This window comes from Hippocampus guttulatus, chromosome 10, assembly GCF_054856545.1.
Source record: "Hippocampus guttulatus isolate MCC_2025c chromosome 10, RoL_Hgut_1.0, whole genome shotgun sequence".
Taxonomy (NCBI): domain Eukaryota; kingdom Metazoa; phylum Chordata; class Actinopteri; order Syngnathiformes; family Syngnathidae; genus Hippocampus; species Hippocampus guttulatus.
The window spans coordinates 12,027,071-12,046,308 of record NC_141270.1 but is presented as its reverse complement, the minus strand read 5'-3'; the positions used below and the strand labels follow the sequence as shown (position 1 = coordinate 12,046,308).

General features: G+C 40.1%; 2 protein-coding genes across 4 annotated transcripts; one reads left to right on the top strand and one right to left on the bottom strand.

Moving 5' to 3' along the window:
* Positions 1-66: 66 nt before the first annotated feature.
* mrpl14 (mitochondrial ribosomal protein L14) lies at positions 67-1,462 on the bottom strand. Of its 2 annotated transcripts, none has more exons than XM_086121505.1 (3): positions 1,358-1,462; positions 962-1,043; positions 67-548 (listed from the first exon to the last, which is right to left on the bottom strand). In XM_086121505.1, exons 2-3 carry the CDS (start codon positions 1,039-1,041, stop codon positions 179-181), a joined length of 450 nt encoding a protein of 149 aa, XP_085977631.1. In that variant the 5' UTR covers positions 1,042-1,043; positions 1,358-1,462; the 3' UTR covers positions 67-178. The 2 variants fall into 2 exon arrangements, with proteins under 2 accessions (XP_085977631.1, XP_085977630.1); XM_086121504.1 differs by having other exon boundaries at positions 1,240-1,406.
* Positions 1,463-1,563: 101 nt separating this feature from the next.
* Positions 1,564-19,004, top strand: LOC147199288 (mechanosensitive cation channel TMEM63B-like). Of its 2 annotated transcripts, XM_086121500.1 has the most exons (24): positions 1,564-1,920; positions 5,229-5,450; positions 5,558-5,637; positions 7,291-7,332; positions 9,032-9,119; positions 9,201-9,238; positions 9,357-9,499; positions 9,599-9,650; positions 9,745-9,853; positions 9,931-10,001; positions 10,336-10,416; positions 10,501-10,624; positions 11,321-11,454; positions 11,535-11,672; positions 11,787-11,940; positions 12,762-12,868; positions 12,979-13,065; positions 13,212-13,277; positions 13,797-13,959; positions 14,294-14,399; positions 14,542-14,709; positions 14,793-14,908; positions 14,999-15,070; positions 16,888-19,004. In XM_086121500.1, exons 2-24 carry the CDS (start codon positions 5,253-5,255, stop codon positions 17,065-17,067), a joined length of 2,517 nt encoding a protein of 838 aa, XP_085977626.1. In that variant the 5' UTR covers positions 1,564-1,920; positions 5,229-5,252; the 3' UTR covers positions 17,068-19,004. The 2 variants fall into 2 exon arrangements, with proteins under 2 accessions (XP_085977626.1, XP_085977627.1); XM_086121501.1 differs by lacking the exon at positions 7,291-7,332.
* The last annotated feature ends 234 nt before the right edge of the window (positions 19,005-19,238 follow it).

Sequence of the window (19,238 nt, the reverse complement as noted above, 5' to 3'; positions counted from 1 at the left end):
TTTGTTGACTGTATTCACAACATTTTGTTGACCCACATTTGCTTGTTAAACAGACCATACCATGCGTTTAAGGTAAAGGTTGTATTTATTGTAAGCAAAGAGATGACTGTCAAACAAACTTGAGCCTATTACATACAATATTGTAATTGACAAAACGACCACGTGGAGAGATTTTCAATCAAACAAAAGAACTAGCAATTGCCAGCACCTTTGAGTAGTCCCCCTCCATTCGTTTACGTAAATGAGTGGGTATGGGAACCTTAATCCTTGTTCCTGTGGGGTTCCCATTCTCCTCTATCAGAACGACATTATTTGAATCGAAGCGTGGATTCATACGTTCTCCTGGCATTTTGTGACCAACAATTAGTGCTGCTTTCTTCTGTCCTTTTATGGCCAGCAACACTTTGTCACCAACTTTTCCAACGCCGTTCTTGGTGTAAACATGGATCACTCTTGGAGGCCGGTGGTAAGGTGTATTCCCGAGAGAGCTGTTATCCACCACTCGCACTCTGGTCATTTTTTGAATGGCAGCTACAGCAGACGACACACTGGAGAAAGTTTTTTTACATTTATTTTTGACAGGATGCTGATTCAGTTGTCAGGCTACCTGGTATGGATATCTTCTTCATTAAAGAGACTCGAATAATGTAGTAGGAGTATAAAATATGTTGATCGTATCGTAAACGGGCGAATTAGAACATGTGTTTACTATGTTTGTGATGCAGAGGTTATGAGATTTCATAAAATATGATTGTCAGACCAGAGGGCAAAATGCATCGAACAAGTTGGTGTCGATTTGTATGTACAGTACGTTTATAAATATACTTAAATATAGAATAAAATTAAGTGGGTACACAATGTTAAAAAAAATCTTGTAAAGCAACCTTTCAGCATCAAATAAAACAATAGTCATGGTGCAGGCTAAAGATCGGTGGCCCGCGTGTGCTGCCAGAAAACTTACCCGAATGTCCTCTGAGGAATTAAGCACAGTGTATCAGCGAGGAGCCCGGTGACAGGTCTTGCAAACAGCTGCAGCGCCATCACTGCAAGGAATACTGTTCAGGATCTTCAAATTGTACAAAAGTCTGTGGCTAATGCTATCGCTAAGTTATGGTCGTATGGTTGAAACAAACAGGGTCCATTATTAATGTGAATTCATTCAAATAATTTTACACAATTAAAACGACTGATTTTGTCCTACCAACCCAATAGTTTTATCAAAAATATGAGTTCTATTACCGTTCTTGTTCAGTCCATGCCAATGTCAAATATGTGACGTAATTTACAAGCGACAAGAGGCGTCGTGTATCACACATTCAATAAAATTGACGGATTGTAAATGTCGGAAATACGTTACCTTTTTAATGCTATTTACATATTAACAATGTGCACATGTCAAAGAAATCACTAATGTCGCGAATAGAGCTGGCTATTTTTCCCATCTAAATACGTCATACGCATGCGCTTCTATTGATAGAAATCTAGAGCATAGATTCCTCCCAGCACGAAAGCGCTGTTAAGTGGTTCTGTTGCGAATCTGCTTCACATTTCTACAAGTCATACGTCTGTGTCTGCCATACTTCAAGCATGATTGGCGTCTCCGCCCGCTGGACTGGTCCGTCTTGATGGTTGTTCCACCGGCTATCTTGACATGCACAATAGTCACTGCGTTGACGAGCGCATCATTGTAAACAGGTTCATGGTGTATAGTTTGCTGAGATACTAAGTTATCATTTTTCTATTACCCTGACGTTGTGACGAGGGACGTTAAACTTAAAAAAAAATCCTTGTAGTTTGGTCGACTCCAACTGTCTTATGCTATGTTGAGCAGCTAATAGTTAGGCTACGCTTCACTGCTAGCCCCCATTGACGGAGTGACAAGTCCGCTGACGACTTAACTTGTTTAATGCATACGGAAAGGTAAGTCTACCTTCCGGCACGGGATTGAGCTCATTCACACCATTTGTCCTCATTTTAAACCGCGGTGAAGTTATAATATCCATTTGGTACTTCTGAATGAACTTTATGCTTGACAGCACAAGTAAACTGAGTGATATTGTTAGCGTTAGCAGACTAACACGATATACTCACAATAAGCGACTCTGGTCTTTATTTATTGTTACAAGGCGCTGTTTTGAAGAACATCACACAATTGTAATAATAATTCTAATGACTCAACTCACTTAGGCCAAGATAGTGAATAGCGTGGCATACTTGTGATTATCTGTTGTCTGTCAGCCGATGGTTACATGTAACTTGTGGGACACTGTCAAGATATAGAACGATCTATTAGGTAATGCAGCTCGTATGGCTAATATATGCATTGCTTTCTGAGCGTGTTTGACTCCCTGTAGGAATTTGACCGATGTCGAATCGGTAATTTACATATTAATTCAGCATTGCTACCTTGACAAACTCCTGACATTATTTCCATTAGCTAACCGCAAGTGCAAAGTCAGCAGCGTCAAGTAGATTTGATGAGTCTTTTTAAAGAAGGTGACACGGACAATTAAGCAGTCAAAAAGTGTGCGGCCGCGTTCATGGGCACAGTAGGGTGTGCTGTATCCTCCTCGGGCTGACATCGGCCCATTTGAACCCTGCGGTCTCTATTGGTTTATTGTTGGGCTCTGGCTGCATCTTGCCGCAGTGATGTCACATAATTCCATGGAGCAGATAAACGACTTAGTGTTAGGGCAGATGAGCACTCAGCATCGCGAATGTTGCAAATAGTGAGTGGGTCGAAGGCCAAATATAAAGGAGTGCAACTGTGTAAACACATGTACCAGCACACTGTAGTCTAGGACACCAGTGTTGTTTTTATGTCCTTATCAAAACATGCAAAGTATGTGAGTCTCAAATGGTGGTTGCCTGTACACGGTCGTGGGAAGTAACGGAGTACGTTTTTGTTGTACCCAAGTAAACTTTGTAGGTATCTGTACTTTCTAAGTATTTCTTTTTATTCACACTTTTTACTCTTACCCTCTTAATACAAACACAGATATAAGTACTTTGGTCTCCTTACTTTCTCAAACTAGGCTTGTTGCTTTTTTTTTCAACCTTTGAGACAAAAGAAATACTTAGAGGTAAAGTCAACTGCATTTAAAATTGTCATTGCTTCAGTTCTTGGGACAGTCGGGACATGAAGGAACCTGAACCAGGAAATATTAATGATGATGCTGCAAAAGATTCAGAGAAAAATGGTATTCCCCATCCATCACCCCAATGAAGAGAATTATTTGGTGTTCTTGGCTCAAAGAATAATTTATTGAAATGTGTCATTTTGTGCCAGCCCACAAATGTTGTCTTAAAAAAATAGTGTTAAATATATCTTGTCTGCTGTTTTTTCAGTGATCAAATTATTTTTTCCTCTCAGTACGATCACTATACCGGTTAATAAATTAAGGAAACTGCTTTGAAGAAGTTTTTGTTGTGACACGTTATCCAAAAGGGTGTTGTTGCAAAAGGTGAGAGGAAAGGACGTTTTTGTTGTACCCAAGTAAACTTTTCCGTCTGCACTTGGCTTTTACTTACTTACAAGTCAATTTTCCCCTCGGAGTACTTCTTCCCATGTACGTTGTGTGGATACTTTTTCCATCTCCGTAGGATAAGAATAAATTCACTTTCATGTATAAAGCCTGTCTTCTTTATCAGCTATATTGTGGTGATCACCCAAAAAACAAACATGTTTCCCGAGCATCCATTTCTAGTCTATGGTGTTTATATTCCTTTTCACTGGAATAAAATAGAAAAAAAAGTTAAATAATTAATTCTGCTTACAATGCTCACTCAGCTGAAGTCTGCCAAAATAAAGTGCTCTCACGTCTTGGACATTTTGTGTCACGTTTAAGGTATTTTGTCCCTGAAAAACTGATCGAATTCTAAATTGAATCAAGTCTTCTGACGAATGTTGGCAAAAATCAGGGGCTCGCCTCTGTTAATGATGTCATTCAGTGATTTTCGATAACATGTAAATGAATTATGTGTACTGTAATTCTTTAATTTCAACACCAAAACTGGTTGGCACAAGGCCGGCCCTTGTCTTCAAATTTTCACAAACTCCTTCACTATTCTCGCTATTTTGTGTCCTTAAATTCATCCAAACGGGCATAGTAACACATAGGCTCTTTCTGATTGCCTTCCTCCTTGGCTTTGTTTCTCCTGACCTGAGGATCCATGAGAAATTTTTTTAACATTGCTTTGCAAACACTTGCTACTGACAGTATTTCTTCACTATCATTTTCCTTGTGACAAGAAAAAGTGTTTGCGACAAGTAAAACTGCAAACATTTTTCTAATCTTTTACAACCCCTGACAAAAAACAGAATTTGCTACAGTCACAAGCATTTGTCGCTTAATGAGATACGGGGTTCAGTGGAGTTGTTCTCCACATGTTTTGTCTGGCTTCCTCTCAACTCTGCTTCTATTCGTCAAAGTCTGTGTTTGAATCTGTGCTCGGATGTTCCATGTCCACCTAACATTTCATCTAATTTGCTCGGGAGAGTAAAAGGGAATAGTGGTCACTCTGGAATGGATTCATCTTTCTATTGTTATTATTTCCGTTGTTTCCTATGAAGACCATTGTCTTCTGTACAACAATGACGTTTTACACTCGAGATATAATTGTTTCCATGAAGGCATAATTAGAGTCATTAAAACTGATATATGTACTGACCCTAATGGAGCAAAATATTGCATGACATTTTTTGAGATGCAAAATGTGTACAATTTGCATCAATCATCAAAAAATCGAATTCCATAATCACAAGCAAATGGTAAACTAAGTTTTAACTAGTGACATACATGTACAAGTAAAAACAAGATCCCGTTTGTACATCTTGGACATACAGTAATGGGAAATACAAGAAGCTTGATGATGACTGGTCCTGAAAATGCTTGAATTTGATCTTGGAAGTGCCCTATTAATTTATAGAGAGAACACAAAATAAATGATTTATTGTAACAGCACAAAATGGTAAGAATGAGCTGATTGAAAGAAAAATAAACACCTTTTGGTTGTCGTATGTGTTGTCACAGCAGTTGGGCGTGTGATGAACAAGAGAAATGTCAGCTTTGGACAAAAGAGGACAGAAACTATTCATCTGTTCATGTTTCCCATTAGCTCTAAATTTCTCTTAACTGGAAAGCATTTTTTGCTATTATCCTGTTCTTTTTCAGTGTGCATAAGCGATTTATACTGAGTGTTCTAAACACACCTGACCTTATTTACAGATTGTCATCATGTTGCAGTGAGTGATGCAAGTGCTGGTATTAGGGATGGCCATCTGGGGGGCACAAGCGTGCTCTGACTCACAAAGCTGTACGACAACGCTGCCACCCAATGCCACCTCCAAAGAGTACTGCTACTCGGCCCGAATTCGCAGCACGGTGCTGCAGGGCTTGCCCTTTGGTGGCGTACCAACTGTTCTCGCCCTTGACTTCATGTGCTTTTTGGTGAGTTGTTCTGGAACATACGTCCATTCTATGTTTTTTCCCCAAGGAGTACCAATATTTTAGTTTTCTAATCCATCCATTTCTTGCAAATAATTGTGCACTTCCAGGGCTTGCTGGTCGTGTTCTCTTTCTTGCGAAAAGTAGCGTGGGACTATGGACGTCTCGCTCTGGTCTCTGATGCTGACAGGTAAAGTATCTCTCTGTCAGGATACATTTAAAGTCTTTTTGGTTACTTCAGAAATGTGCAACAAAAAGTAATGTGCTGCATTTAAAAAATAAATAAAATCTTTATTTTTTATTATTTTAATCGTATTTATTATTTTGTTATTTTATGTTAACTGTTCTGTAAAGTGCTTTGTTACAGCTGAAACTGTTGTGAAAGCGCTATATAAATAAATAGGTATTATATGGTATTGCATTGGCTGTCCTTCCTCAAATTTCACAGGGTTACATTTATAAACGGTATTATCAATCCACCCCAATTTCTGTACAGCATATCAATGATAAGGAAACCAATAAGGAATCAATGACAAGTAAAACAATCAATGACATCTTAGTTCTTCACAGCTGTTCTGTTGTTATGTTTGCTAGCTTCGGGAAGGCATTTTCTGTCAAACTTAATGTGGCAAACAGCCACTCACAATCTGTTTTTATACCCAGAGTCATTGTCATGGATTAGGCTATAAAACAGGAAGTGTATGTTTACCAACAGTGAACATATGCTCATTACACCAAAGGGAGCATATGCCTTGTCAATGTTTGTCCCAGACAAAAAAACAAAACAAAAAAAGCAATTAAATACACAGTTGACACAGCAAAATTAAGTGATCTGAGGCTAACTGGAGGAAACCTCTCAAGGATTTGACCCAGACAGGAAGTCTGTGTCAGCAGCACATGGTGTGTCTGGTTGAGTCTAAGCACTTTCGGTGGAATCAGACCTGACGTTAACCCTTTCATGCATCATTAATGATAACCTGGAACCTAATAACATGATAGGCTGCCCACTGTTGTAACAGTTTCCCCTGAAAGGGTTAATATTACATTTAGATTAACAGCAGTATCATCAAATGAAATAATCATATTGATTAGACAAAACATAACATCTCCCGTTCTCATTGTTTGTAAAATTTACACTTTGCCGTAACTTCACAAGATCCTGAACAGTCATTATTGTAAGTAAAGATTTATACAATTATGACATTATTCTTATAATTAAATGACATAGCTTTTTTTTCTTGCCATTTTAGTGTATCCCCAATGCATAAAAATTATACTTGGGAATCCAAGTTTCACCCAAACCTACTAATCAACCCCGAAAGAGGTGCTTTGCGGTAGTGTGGTGTTCTGAAGAATGGTTAAATAATCTCACCAATACATTTGAATGGCAAGATTAAAAATGTCAACTTTAGGCAGAGAACACCCAAAACCTTGTGGATTCTGAAAAGGTTTACCTCATGACATGCTGCTTTGTAAGCCACATTTCCCAGCTGTGGACATTTGGATTTTACTCCTCCACTATTTTTGCAGCTGCGTGTCAACTGATAATTGGGTTGTAGCATAGTGGGGTGATGGGAGGGGGTGGCAGCTGTCAAAGTCCTTTGTCAAATATTATTTGTTGAAAGCAGACTATTTGAGTGGTGAAGCTCAGTATCAGAAACAGTGATGCGATTACGTATCTGTTCATTGCTAGTGTTATTTTTTTTTTGTTGTATGCTAGGAAGCTAATTAGAATGCTTGTGGTGTGAAATGTTTCTTCGGTGTACCGGTGAACCCACCCATACTAGCAAGCAGAGTTGCTTCGTATCAGCATAACTAAATGTTTTGCCTGTCTTTTCACCAGGAGAATGGATCAGCGTTACAGTCGTCTGGATGATCGGGAATAGTATGTTATGTTTGTATTGCCTTTTCCTCACTTGCTCCCTCTTTCTGTTGTTAACCTAGCTACCACTTTTAGGTTTCCTCATTCTTGGTGTTTTAGTTTTTCCTCCTCCAGGTGTTTCTCAGTACCAGGGTCCTAAATGATTCTCACTCCTCTTGCCAATGTCATTGTTGTGCTGTCCTTGTCTTTAATTAGATCTGTGTGTACTAATCTCTGTATTAACCTCTTTCTGAAGCATGGCCTCCTCCTGTGTGGCCGCACAGCATGATGCTCACAGACAAGACTCTTAGTAGAGGTTGTAATGCTACTTCATCTCCTCTTCACCTTGACTGCTACACTTGAGACCCCTCTCTAATTTCTCATTGGAATGAAGGAGACCCTCTCGCGAGGGTGACATCATTCTTCTAATAAGCATACTGTGAGCTCCAGCAGAGCTCCCGCATTTCCGGAGCCTATGATACCAAAAAGTGCTCATCTCACTCCCGCGCTTGTATATAGAGCAGGGGTCACCAAACTGTTTTCAAACTGAAAACTACTTCTAGGATACTCATTCATGATAAGGGCTTTCAGTTAGTTACACACACCTCTGCAATAATACATTTTTTCACATTGCCTTTAACTATCCATCCATCCATCTTCCGAACCGCTCGATCCTCACTAGGGTCGCGGGGCGCTGGAGCCTATCCCAGCCATCTCCGGGCAGTAGGCGGGGGGACACCCTGAATCAGTTGCCAGCCAATCGCAGGGCACACAGAGACGAACAACCATCCACGCCCACACTCACACCTAGGGACAATTTAGAGCGTCCAATCAGCCTGCCCGGGGAGAACATGCAAACTCCACACAGGGAGGCCGGAGCTGGAATCGAACCCGGTACCTCTGCACTGTGAAGCTGACGTGCTAACCACTGGACTACCGGGCCGCCCATGCCTTTAACTATGTTATTGTTAATGGTCTTCATCTGTGTGAAGATACTGATTACATTAATGATTTCTTATAATAATTATCAACCACGAGATAACAATGTAGGAAACACATACATATCCTTATGTAACATATTACTATAAATTACTGCAAGTGTTCAAATTTTCTAATATTCACTTCTTATCACATTCCTAGGAAATCACAGTATACCATCTCTGGTGAGCTATTTTCAAAACAGGCCCGCAGGCTACTGAAATGGTCAATACGGTCTGCCTGATGCCCACGGGCAGCATGTTGGTGACCCCTGAATAGAGTACCGGTATATTAAGGGACTGCACATTCGCTCTGCTGAACTCAAAAGGATCTGCTTCCTATCTTTTTCATGTGTCTGGGCTTCTTCTGGGCTGAGTTCTCTTTGCGATGTAACAAGAATTTAGGAAGTTCCCAGACTCACTTTCCATGCTCTCTCATTTTGAAAGTAACTGTTGCTGTTGCACTGACTGTTAAGGAATGATCTCAAAACAGGATTCCGTCTCTAGTCTGTGCAAGCGGATACATTCCCTGCAATAAACCACGGGTCTTGTCTGAAAGGGACAGGCGAATAAATCCTGGCTCTTATGCTTCCAGTGCACCATTTTATTGCAAATGCAGTGTGAAAAGGTTGTGTTTATGTGTGTACAAGCATTTCCATTCTACTAATGGCAGTTCCGGTGTGTTGACTTTTCTTTTTTCTCTTTTAAACCATGACACTGCTTTGGGTTGTGTTATATTCACACAGTGCGGTCGCTGCCTTAACAGAGGCACCTGAACGCTATGAGCGCCTCACCTCAGTTTCCAGCTCGGTTGACATGGATCAAAGAGACACAGTAAGAATGTCGTTCCTGTTACAGAATGGGCAAGTGTGTTTGGCCATGTTTCATTCATATTATTGCTCTTTTCTCTTATAGGGCTTCTGTTCCTGGCTCACTGCCATCTTCCGAATCAAGTCAGTCGGCCTTGCTCTTTCTTAGAGACCTTGTTTTAATATTTTTAAACATGATCCCCCCCCCAGATGAATAGACTAAAGCCAGATACCTCTCACTTTCTTATGTTTTACCTTGTAGGGATGATGAGATAAGGGAGAAGTGTGGGGAGGATGCAGTGCATTATTTGTCCTTCCAGCGCCACATCATTGGCCTGTTGGTCGTGGTGGGTGTGCTCTCTGTTGGCATCATCTTGCCTGTTAACTTCTCAGGAAACCTACTTGGTGAGTTCACTGTGTTTTGTCACAAAAGGATGGGACCACTTTGCGTGACACAAAATTATCATGAAAAGCAGAAATGATTGTCGTCTTTTTTTCCGACAGAAAACAATGCTTATAATTTTGGAAGAACTACAATAGCAAATCTAGATGCAGAGTGAGTATTTCTTAAGCAGCAAATTTTCGCACCAATGTGATTTACAGTCTGTGTTGCTTAACACTTGCCATATCAACTTTTTTATCTTATCCAGTAATGCACTTTTGTGGCTGCACACCATATTTGCATTCCTTTACCTGTTACTGACAGTATGCAGCATGAGAAGACACACCTCCAAGATGCACTACGCGGAAGATGACTTGGTTGGTTTCACAAAATTCCTTTCACAATCAAACATTTTCAAAAATTATTGACATCCTCCCTCCCCAATTCACTGCAGGTCAAACGAACATTATTTGTCAATGGACTCTCCAAATATGCAGAAGAAACAGAAATAAAGCAACACTTTGAGTAAGGGCCTTCAAATATTTGTTTTGAGTGATTTCATGTTGAATCTCATTTCCTGTCTGCTCATGTACTCTATAACTGCATTAGAGTATATGAGAGCCATGCCTTTTCCTCTTAAAGCTGGTTTCGGCAACTATGTACTCAGTATGAGACAATGGCCGGACTATAAGGATAAATGTTAGTAATAGAAGCCAGATGAGTAGAATAAGCAAGTCATGTGTCATTTTCTTCTAGTATGGAGGGGTGCTTGGCCCCTATCCCACTTAACTAACATTTATTATGCAGAATGTTGTCTCCACTCTTGTTGTAATACGATTCCCTCTCTCCCTTTTAATAGGCAAGCGTATGAAAACTGTGCTGTGCTGGAAGCTCGCATCTGTTACAATGTGGCCAGGCTGATGTATCTGAACTCTGAAAGGTATCAATTTCACACAGAGGAAAAGGAGGATTCATCCTTTATTTGCAATGCCATCAGTGTGAAATATGACTGTTTTGCATGCAGGAAGAAAGCTGAGCGCAACAAAAAATTCTTCCTTGATCTCCAAGCCAAAGAGCACATGGCCACCATGATAAACCCAAAGCCATGTGGACACCTTTGCTGTTGCATCATCAAAGGTTGCGAGCAGGTCAGAAAAACATTTTCCATTATCTCAAAACAATAACACGGCTTAAAGCTTTCTGGCAGTCCAATGTCTGTCTGTCTGCCTGTCTGTTTTTGTAGATGATAGCTTTTTTGCCATTCTGATTATTTTTCTGATAACCTACAGTGGATATGAAGTCTACACACCCCTGTTCAAATGCTTTTTTTGTGTGTGTGAAATTAGAAAATTAGGCCAGTATAAACAATTTCCAAACTTTTTCCACCATTAAAACATTATAACCTACAAAAAGAAGAAAAAAAGAAATGATCATGTGGTTGCACCGTCTGCAGACCCTCTTATAACTGGGCATGTGCCTGTGTTCTAGTGGGCTTTTCCTGACACTTTTGGATTTTAAGAAGCCTGAAGGCTTTGTGCTAACACTGATTGGTATTTGCAACTTTTCATAAATCACTCTTCCTTGAATTTTTGACTATTGACTACGATTACGATTTCTACTACTTGCTTTTTTTAAAATGAAGTTAAGTTTATGTCATATTAATGGTGGTGGGGTAGGGGGAGTTTTGAAATGATTTCCAGTGGTTTCATTTTTCTATATCACACACACCTGGCATTTGAACAGATGTGTTTGGATTTCTGTATCCACTATATGTTCATTTCAGAAATCCAATCTTAAACTCACTATAAATCTCATCCATATTCGGATGTTTATCTCCGACACAGGAAGAGGCTGTGAGTTACTATACCAAGTTGGAAGCTCAATTAAAAGATGGCTACAGGAAGGAGAGAGAGAAGGTCAACAGGAAACCTTTAGGAATGGCATTTGTCACCTTTCAAAACGAATCCATCACTGCTATGTAAGAAATGCACTGTTAATATATTATATAGAAAAAGAACATGCCAATGCAGGTTAATGATTTTTCTTGGTTTGTCTCAGAATCTTGAAGGACTTCAACGCTTGCAAATGTCAGGGCTGCCACTGTCGCCGAGAGCCTCGGAGCTCTGCATTTAGTGACAAACTCCAGACACACAACTGGACTGTGAGCTATGCCCCCGATCCACACAATGTCTACTGGTTAGTGTGAATTCAAGTCACTGTGTCAGCCTATACAGTATCAGCTAAGTAACCAGCTGTGTTGGCCAGTCTGGCTTTTGATCTAATCGTTAGATAATTTTTTATCCCCCCCAGGGAGCATCTGTCGTTGGGAGGATTCTCGTGGTGGATCCGCTGCTTGATCATAAACTGTGTCCTCTTCCTCCTCCTATTCTTCCTCACCACACCAGCCATCATTATCTCGACCATGGACAAGTTCAATGTTACCAAACCAGTGGAGTACCTTAACGTGAGTCCGTTTGTTTTGAATATTAAGGGTTCTTTTATTCTTATATCAATTATAAATAAACAAATAATCCTCAGCCAACCTTATATTTTTTTTCTAAATTATACAAAGGGGTGAGAATTATAATACTCTGTAAATCTCTAATAATAAGTAATGAAGTAACCCCTCCGAGCTTTCCTGTTACTTTTGCATGAAATAGCCTGTCATATCTTAAATATTCTTGTGTTTGTATGGAACACAATCACAAAGGTATCTTTTCTGTGCCCGCGCAAGTCTACCGTGGCGAGGTGTTGAACGTGGAGGCGGGATAGACAAAGATTTTGTTTTCACAGGCGAATGCAGCTTGGTGTAGTGAACATCAGGCGCCGTTGTGGGTGTGAGCAAAGTTGATTTTATTTGCCATCATTTAAAGCGGGTCCTTGCATTACTTTTTGAATCGGTACACGAGAGTCACAGTCCTTGACATGGCGGAAGAAGATACTGGCTACGTGCTGTAGGTTGAAGCATGCAAAGTACATTTATAAGAACATTGCATCTCACCAAAATCGGGATGCAGCAGTTTTTCCGTGTGAGCTCAGCTGTTGCCGTCTACAAATATAGAGCCCTGAGACTTGACAACAGATTTGTGAATGTAAATTTGACCTTTGACTTCAGATAGGCCTTAGAGAATAATCCATAAAAGTTGGAGGAAAATTGATTTGAAAAATGCGCACGCAGTACTGAAACAAACGCAGATCTAAACTTTGGCCCTCAGTTCAGACACTCAATTTAGTCGTTGAGTTCTTGTCATGACCTCTCAGTGCGTGTCTGCTTTTTGCCCACAGAATCCAATTATCACTCAATTTTTCCCCACCCTACTCCTGTGGTCCTTCTCTGCCTTACTTCCTACCATTGTCTACTACTCTGCCTTCTTTGAAGCCCATTGGACGCGGTAGGGTTTTTATTTAAAGCAGTCATTTCAGGATGTGTACGTGTGTGTTTTTCCTGTTTGTTTTGCCTTTAGTGTTCACAGATTGATAATGTGTCCTTTTGTTCCTACAGGTCTGGCGAGAACAGAACTACTATGCACAAATGCTACACGTTTCTAATCTTTATGGTGCTCCTACTGCCTTCCCTTGGTCTAAGCAGGTACTGCATATTTTTGTTTTCACTGAAAAAAGTATGTACCGGTACTACGGTACAGTACTGTATTTTTTTTGTTGTTTTTTGTATGTATTAAATGAAGTAATTTTGTTGTTGTTATCAGTTTTAACTATGGTCTTTTCTGTCTGTAGTTTGGATGTGTTCTTCCGGTGGCTTTTTGACAAAAGATTCTTGGCAGATGCGAAAGTGAGATTTGAGTAAGTTGCATGTGTGCAGATAAGCAAAAGCTTTACCGCACTTATTCACTGAAATATGTGTGTGTTCACCGCTTATCTCATGATTTCAAACAATCATGCTGCACTGGAGCATATTTATCATTTTTAGGATGTATTCTGAATCCTTACAAATAATGCATGAGTAAATGAGGATAATGAGTCTTAAATAGTAATCATCTAACTCACACATTTTATCCGAAACAATAGTTAAACTTGTCTACATGACACACTGCTAGCCTTTCCTTCAGGTATTATGGCTTCATCCCACAAAAACATGTAAATGAGGTTAATTGAAGATTCTAAATTACCCATAGGTGTGAGTGTGAATGATTGTCTACTTGTCCTGCGACTGACTGACAAACAATCCAGGTGGTATTTCCTGCCTCGAGCCTAAAGTCAGCTGAGCTCCAGTTAAAGCAGCCCTAATGAGGGCGAGCAGTATAGAGAATGAGTGAATGGAAGATTTTAAGCTCTTTGATCTGTCTGTGCCATTCACATCAGGTGTGTGTTCCTTCCTGACAATGGAGCCTTCTTTGTCAACTATGTCATTGCATCTGCATTCATTGGCAATGCCATGGACCTGCTCAGGATCCCCGGTCTGCTTATGTACATGATCCGCCTTTGCCTTGCTCGATCTGCAGCCGAGCGCAGGAACGTCAAGAGGGTTAGTATGTAATTTCCTCACCAACAATACTCAATCTGTTATTCCTTTTTGGGACGAGGTGTACCATCTCTATCCCTTTTTGTGACCACTTATACAACCATATATTTTCTCACATTAAACCTGTGTCGCTCATGATGATGGAAAGTCTGGTTATAATTCACAGTAAAAAATATGATCACTGTATTAATATTGTTAGACCATTTCTATGACTAGTAAATCCATCAGTATTGGTTTTGTATTAAAGCAAGGTTTGACCAATTTTCTTCTAAGTTTGAAGGTCAAAGTCACATGATTCAACTCAATAAAATCTGATATTTATCCTGTCATTCTGTAGCATCAAGCTTACGAGTTCCAGTTTGGAGCGGCTTATGCCTGGATGATGTGTGTCTTCACAGTGGTTATGACCTACAGCATCACCTGCCCTATTATTGTCCCCTTCGGTAAATTCTGCTTTTTCAATCACCCTGGTCTGTGACTGATTATGCAACCTGATGCAATTATGTTGTTCTGTTCTTCATAAGCTCGCTCATCAGCCAGCCTAATAGGATTTGCTCTGACTTCATACTCCACTTCTTTGCGCAGGGCTGATGTATATGCTGCTCAAACACCTAGCAGACAGGTACAACATGTACTATGCTTACCTGCCTTCCAAACTGGACAAGAAGATCCATTCTGGAGCCGTCAACCAAGTGGTGGCTGCTCCAATTCTCTGTCTATTTTGGCTTCTTTTCTTCTCCACGATGCGCTCTGGTAGAAAAGCACTCCCCCTACAGGCCACAAATGACAATTTAAAGCACCTGATTAACAGATGTCCTCCAAATTTCTTTTCCCAGGGTTTTCAGCTGCAATCTCCATGTTCACGTTCATAGTTTTGATCATCACAATCACTGTCTGCCTCTTGCACGTCTGCTTTGGACATTTTAAATATTTGAGCGCACACAACTACAAGGTAACAACACCTACCTGTTAACTTATACTATGTTTATTTACATTTTTTTTTTCAAACTTGAGTGAAATATATGTGTTTTGTGTGTTCCAGATTGACACTCAAGAATCGGATGGGAATGTGAATGGGCATATTGAGTGCACGACTAACTCCAACAAAGCTGCAGTAAGTAGTCGAGCAAATGTATTTGTAAATTTAAGTATCTCGCAGTTGGAAATGTATAGACCATGTGCCATCATTAACCACCGTGCAAACTCAGTACAAATGAACACAAAACCAGTCCCAGGAGCAAATACACTGAAGCGTATATTGATAGCAGCCCCCTGTTCACATGCCCCTTCTCACCACAGACCTCAATTCTGCACCACTGTCAGCCTCTGGAAATGTGTTACATTCCCGCCAAACATTCGTCAAAATCAAATTCACTCTAGTTTGAAAATCAAAAGTAAATATGCCTTCTCTCTTTCAAATTCAATTATCAGGTCTAAGTATAGTTTAAAAAGTTCTGACCTTTGCTGAAGTAATGAATGAGGGGGGCTTAGTTTTAAATTTCCTGAAAAACTGCAAAGGACTTTTTTCAAATTCACAGTGAGTAAGATGCTGTATTTCAAACAGCAATAACACTCTCGGAAAAGTGATACATGTGCCAGTTTACATTTTTAATGTAATGCAGCTTTATTTATTTATTTTAAAGCTTATATTCTTGGTCTGTAGGCTAAGACACAATTGAAAAAGTGATACATGAGCCGGTTCATATTTTTTATGTAATACAGCTTTATTGTTCAACCTTTATAAGCAATAAAGCTGCACTACATTAAAAATGTGAACCAGCTCATACACTCTCGAAGGGTTGCTCTTCCAAGATTCAGCGCTTTATTTCAGGCCTTTTTTTTTCTTTCTGAAGATAACGTCAACAATCACGACATGACCAATGGAAGAATAGACGTAAATACCATGACATAAATGAATGTAAAGAACATTTACCTTCAGGTTGTTATGGATATTCTTTTTTTCCAGTCTGTAGTAACATTCCTCTGCATTGTATCCTGCAATTTCTCCTTCCAACATCTCATAAGTAGTTCCTTATTGAGACCTCAGGAGCTCAATTGTTTTTGACATCACCTTGGAAGGTTCACTGATAAAGCTTTGTGACACGGAGATGATACCTAAGAGTACATCGCATATGGAGTACTCTGATCTTGTCAGAAACTGTTGTATTATTTATTTTGATTCTTAAAAATATATTTCCATTCATACATTATCTGAACTGCTTTATCCTCACGAGGATCGCGACGTACTGGAGCCTATCCCAGCTGACTTCGGGTAATAGGCGGGGTATACCCTGACCTGGTTGCCAGCCAATCGCAGGGCACTTAAAAATATAGATTTAACATTTATTTTCAAGGCAACATGTTTAATTGGAGTTAGAAAATAAGAAAGACCTGATAAATGGATATGAAATAAAATGACTTATATAACAATCGGTGGTGCTTCGTTCCACTTTTGGAGAATCATCAAGATGCGTGAGTGAGGGTGTAGTTTTGATAGGTGGGTGGTGGTGGTGGTGAGGCATATGTGGTAACCTGCAACAGGGGTTTCCAAGTCGACCGGCCGCAAATTGACTGGCCGTTTGGGAAACTTTCCGAAATTCCCAGTGGCCCCACGCAATATTTTGCCTCTCTCATCTAACTTTGCCTCTGATCACTTCCTGCCACGTGATGCAATCCTCAAATGTAACAGCAGGGGGCACAGTAACCCAGATAAACGTGGCGTCTTTAGAAAATTACTCACATAATACAGACCTTTGGAAATGAGCATTACTGTATATATAATACAATGCTGAACACTGACCTTGATCACATTCAGTGATTCCGATTGTGCATCAGCTAAAAGCTTTCTGAGAAATCTTGCCGATAGTGCTGCCTTGTAAGGTTGCTTTTGAGAAAGACTTTATTTGTAATCTTTGTTCCTTTTCTCAACAGCAGATGTACATCGCTGAGGTTTTGCAAGATCCAAATTCAGAGGAGGCTGGATCAGGCAGTGGCGAGGACGACGGTCAGGGGTCGTCACAAGATGAGGAAATAATCAATGTGGAAAATGGCCTCAACGAGGACTTCCAATCCGGAGAAGACAGCCTCATTGAAAATGAAGTGCGACACTGAGACAGCAGTTATTTCAAAGTCACTGAGAAGAATGCACTGAATAAATGGACTGGAAGAGAGCCGACAAGTTCATCAAAGCATCTCAATTTGACAGAGGGATGAAAAGCTAATGGATGCGTGTTGTCTACTAATGATTACATGGATTCTAGCTCAAGGATTCTTACATACTTACACCAGGACTACTTGCACAAGGAATGCATGAGCAGCAAAGCCCATCAGATCAACCTCCACAGGGCATGGACCCAGGGAAAAGACACAAAGGTAGACACGACCACTATGGCTCTGTCTTGAAGGGAATAATGTTCTCCCCTCGTCCTCAACATCGTTGCACGTCTAATGAGAAGACTTCGAACTCCAGTAAGCTTGACTTTCCACAAAGGTACCGTCGATTGCGTGTCTTCAAGAAGTGGCGGTTTCCCCAGAATCGTCTGCTAGTACCCCAAAATGTCCCCACTCAGCACTCCATATGGAATGTGGTTATCAAGTGAGGTGCAGATGTTTCCGCAATGCTCATGCAAAATCATAGAAGCCTAAAAGAGAAGATGACTATTTTCTTTCAGCACATGACCTCCTTGGGCATTGATTGGAACACATTTCCTTCCCACTGTGGAAGATGAGTGGTATCTTAGCACAGTACAGTGAATGCAGCCAGTTAGGATTGCCGTTGGACTGCTGCTCCTGACCCCGATACAAGAGGACTTTGGGTTGAATAGGATGGACAGGTTGGTGGGTCAGTCTGTTATGATAGTTAGGTGTTTTTTTTTGGTTTTGTTTTTCTTCCCCCATAGGTTTACATATTTACGCACAGATACTGACATTTTCATTCATTTTACAGTGGAAACTGGATAATGACTACCGGTAGTTTGTCACAGACTTGTCCTTGTTAACTTTTGTAGAGGCACTTGATCACATAGATCCTGTTAAGTGTATTAAAAGTGGCTTGTAGCCATTTAAAGCCTCCCCAAGCTGATTTGTAAATTATTTTTGAAATTGTGTACGATCTATGATAAAACGTTAAATCACAAAAGAACTCAACAGTCACAACTGTGGGTAAGATGCGTTCAACATCTAAATACTTCAAGCTGAACGAAGTAACTTTTGTTCATGTGAAATGCACCACACACACACACACACACCCAATGGAGGCCTTACTGTGCATCAAACTTGTCATTTTTTTTAAATCTTACTTACCAGGGGCGGATGGGAAATAATTTCATCTGTCCCGCGCAAAGAAAAAAAAGTTTCCCATTCAGCGATATTACAAAAATTAATCTTTCAGACCCACTCCATTGCTTTCACAATGACAACTCTACTCAAACAGCTGCCAAGATAAATAGAAACTCCCATAGGGTCCAATCACAACACCGACAAGTGACCGTGACCTCTTCTTAGAATGCGTGTATTATTTTGGTACTAACAAAATAATTGTCTGACGTGTTCAAGTGGCGTTCTCTTCTAATTGTAAAGAGACTGTTCCATACCTCGACATTTGCATACCTCTATTATGTCTTGAAATTTCTGAACGGGTTCTGGTGGGATACGTTGACACCGCAATTTCTTTAACTTTGAATGTAGCTGACCACTGCAAGTTTTGATAAGATTCTAATAGTGCTTGCTAATAGGCGATCAGCTTTGGTTCACTGGACAACCATACATGTGCTGTTGTGTATTATAGCAGAAATAGCAGGTGTAGTGTCATCTCAAGGAGAGCATTTGTGTGTGCCAGTCTGTTGGCCTTAGTGATGTCTTATCATTTTTAAGATATTCTCTGTAAACTCATCGACATTGTGAATCATGTTTTACCGAATCTCCTCTGCATCTCTGGACTCACTGGAAATAAAACAATAGTTTTTGTTAACACCAAAACCCTTGTAAATAGAAGTTGTCACATGGTTCTGTTTTCAGGTTGTTAAGTAAAAAGCTTTGTCTTAAAATTGCATGTTTTAAGAAAATAGTTTTTATCTTGGGGCGGGGGGTCTTGTTTCGAGTTCCCTCCAAAATTATTGCAATGGCAGTTGCTTTCTTTGTGAGTTCTGAAGATATTTGGGTTTCAGGTCAAAAGTTCAATATGACACAAACAAACCGAGTTCCAGTATTTATGTCATGGCATTTACATCTGCGTGTGTTAAACAACTCAGGACAGCACCTTTTGTTTGAAGCCAGCCACTTTG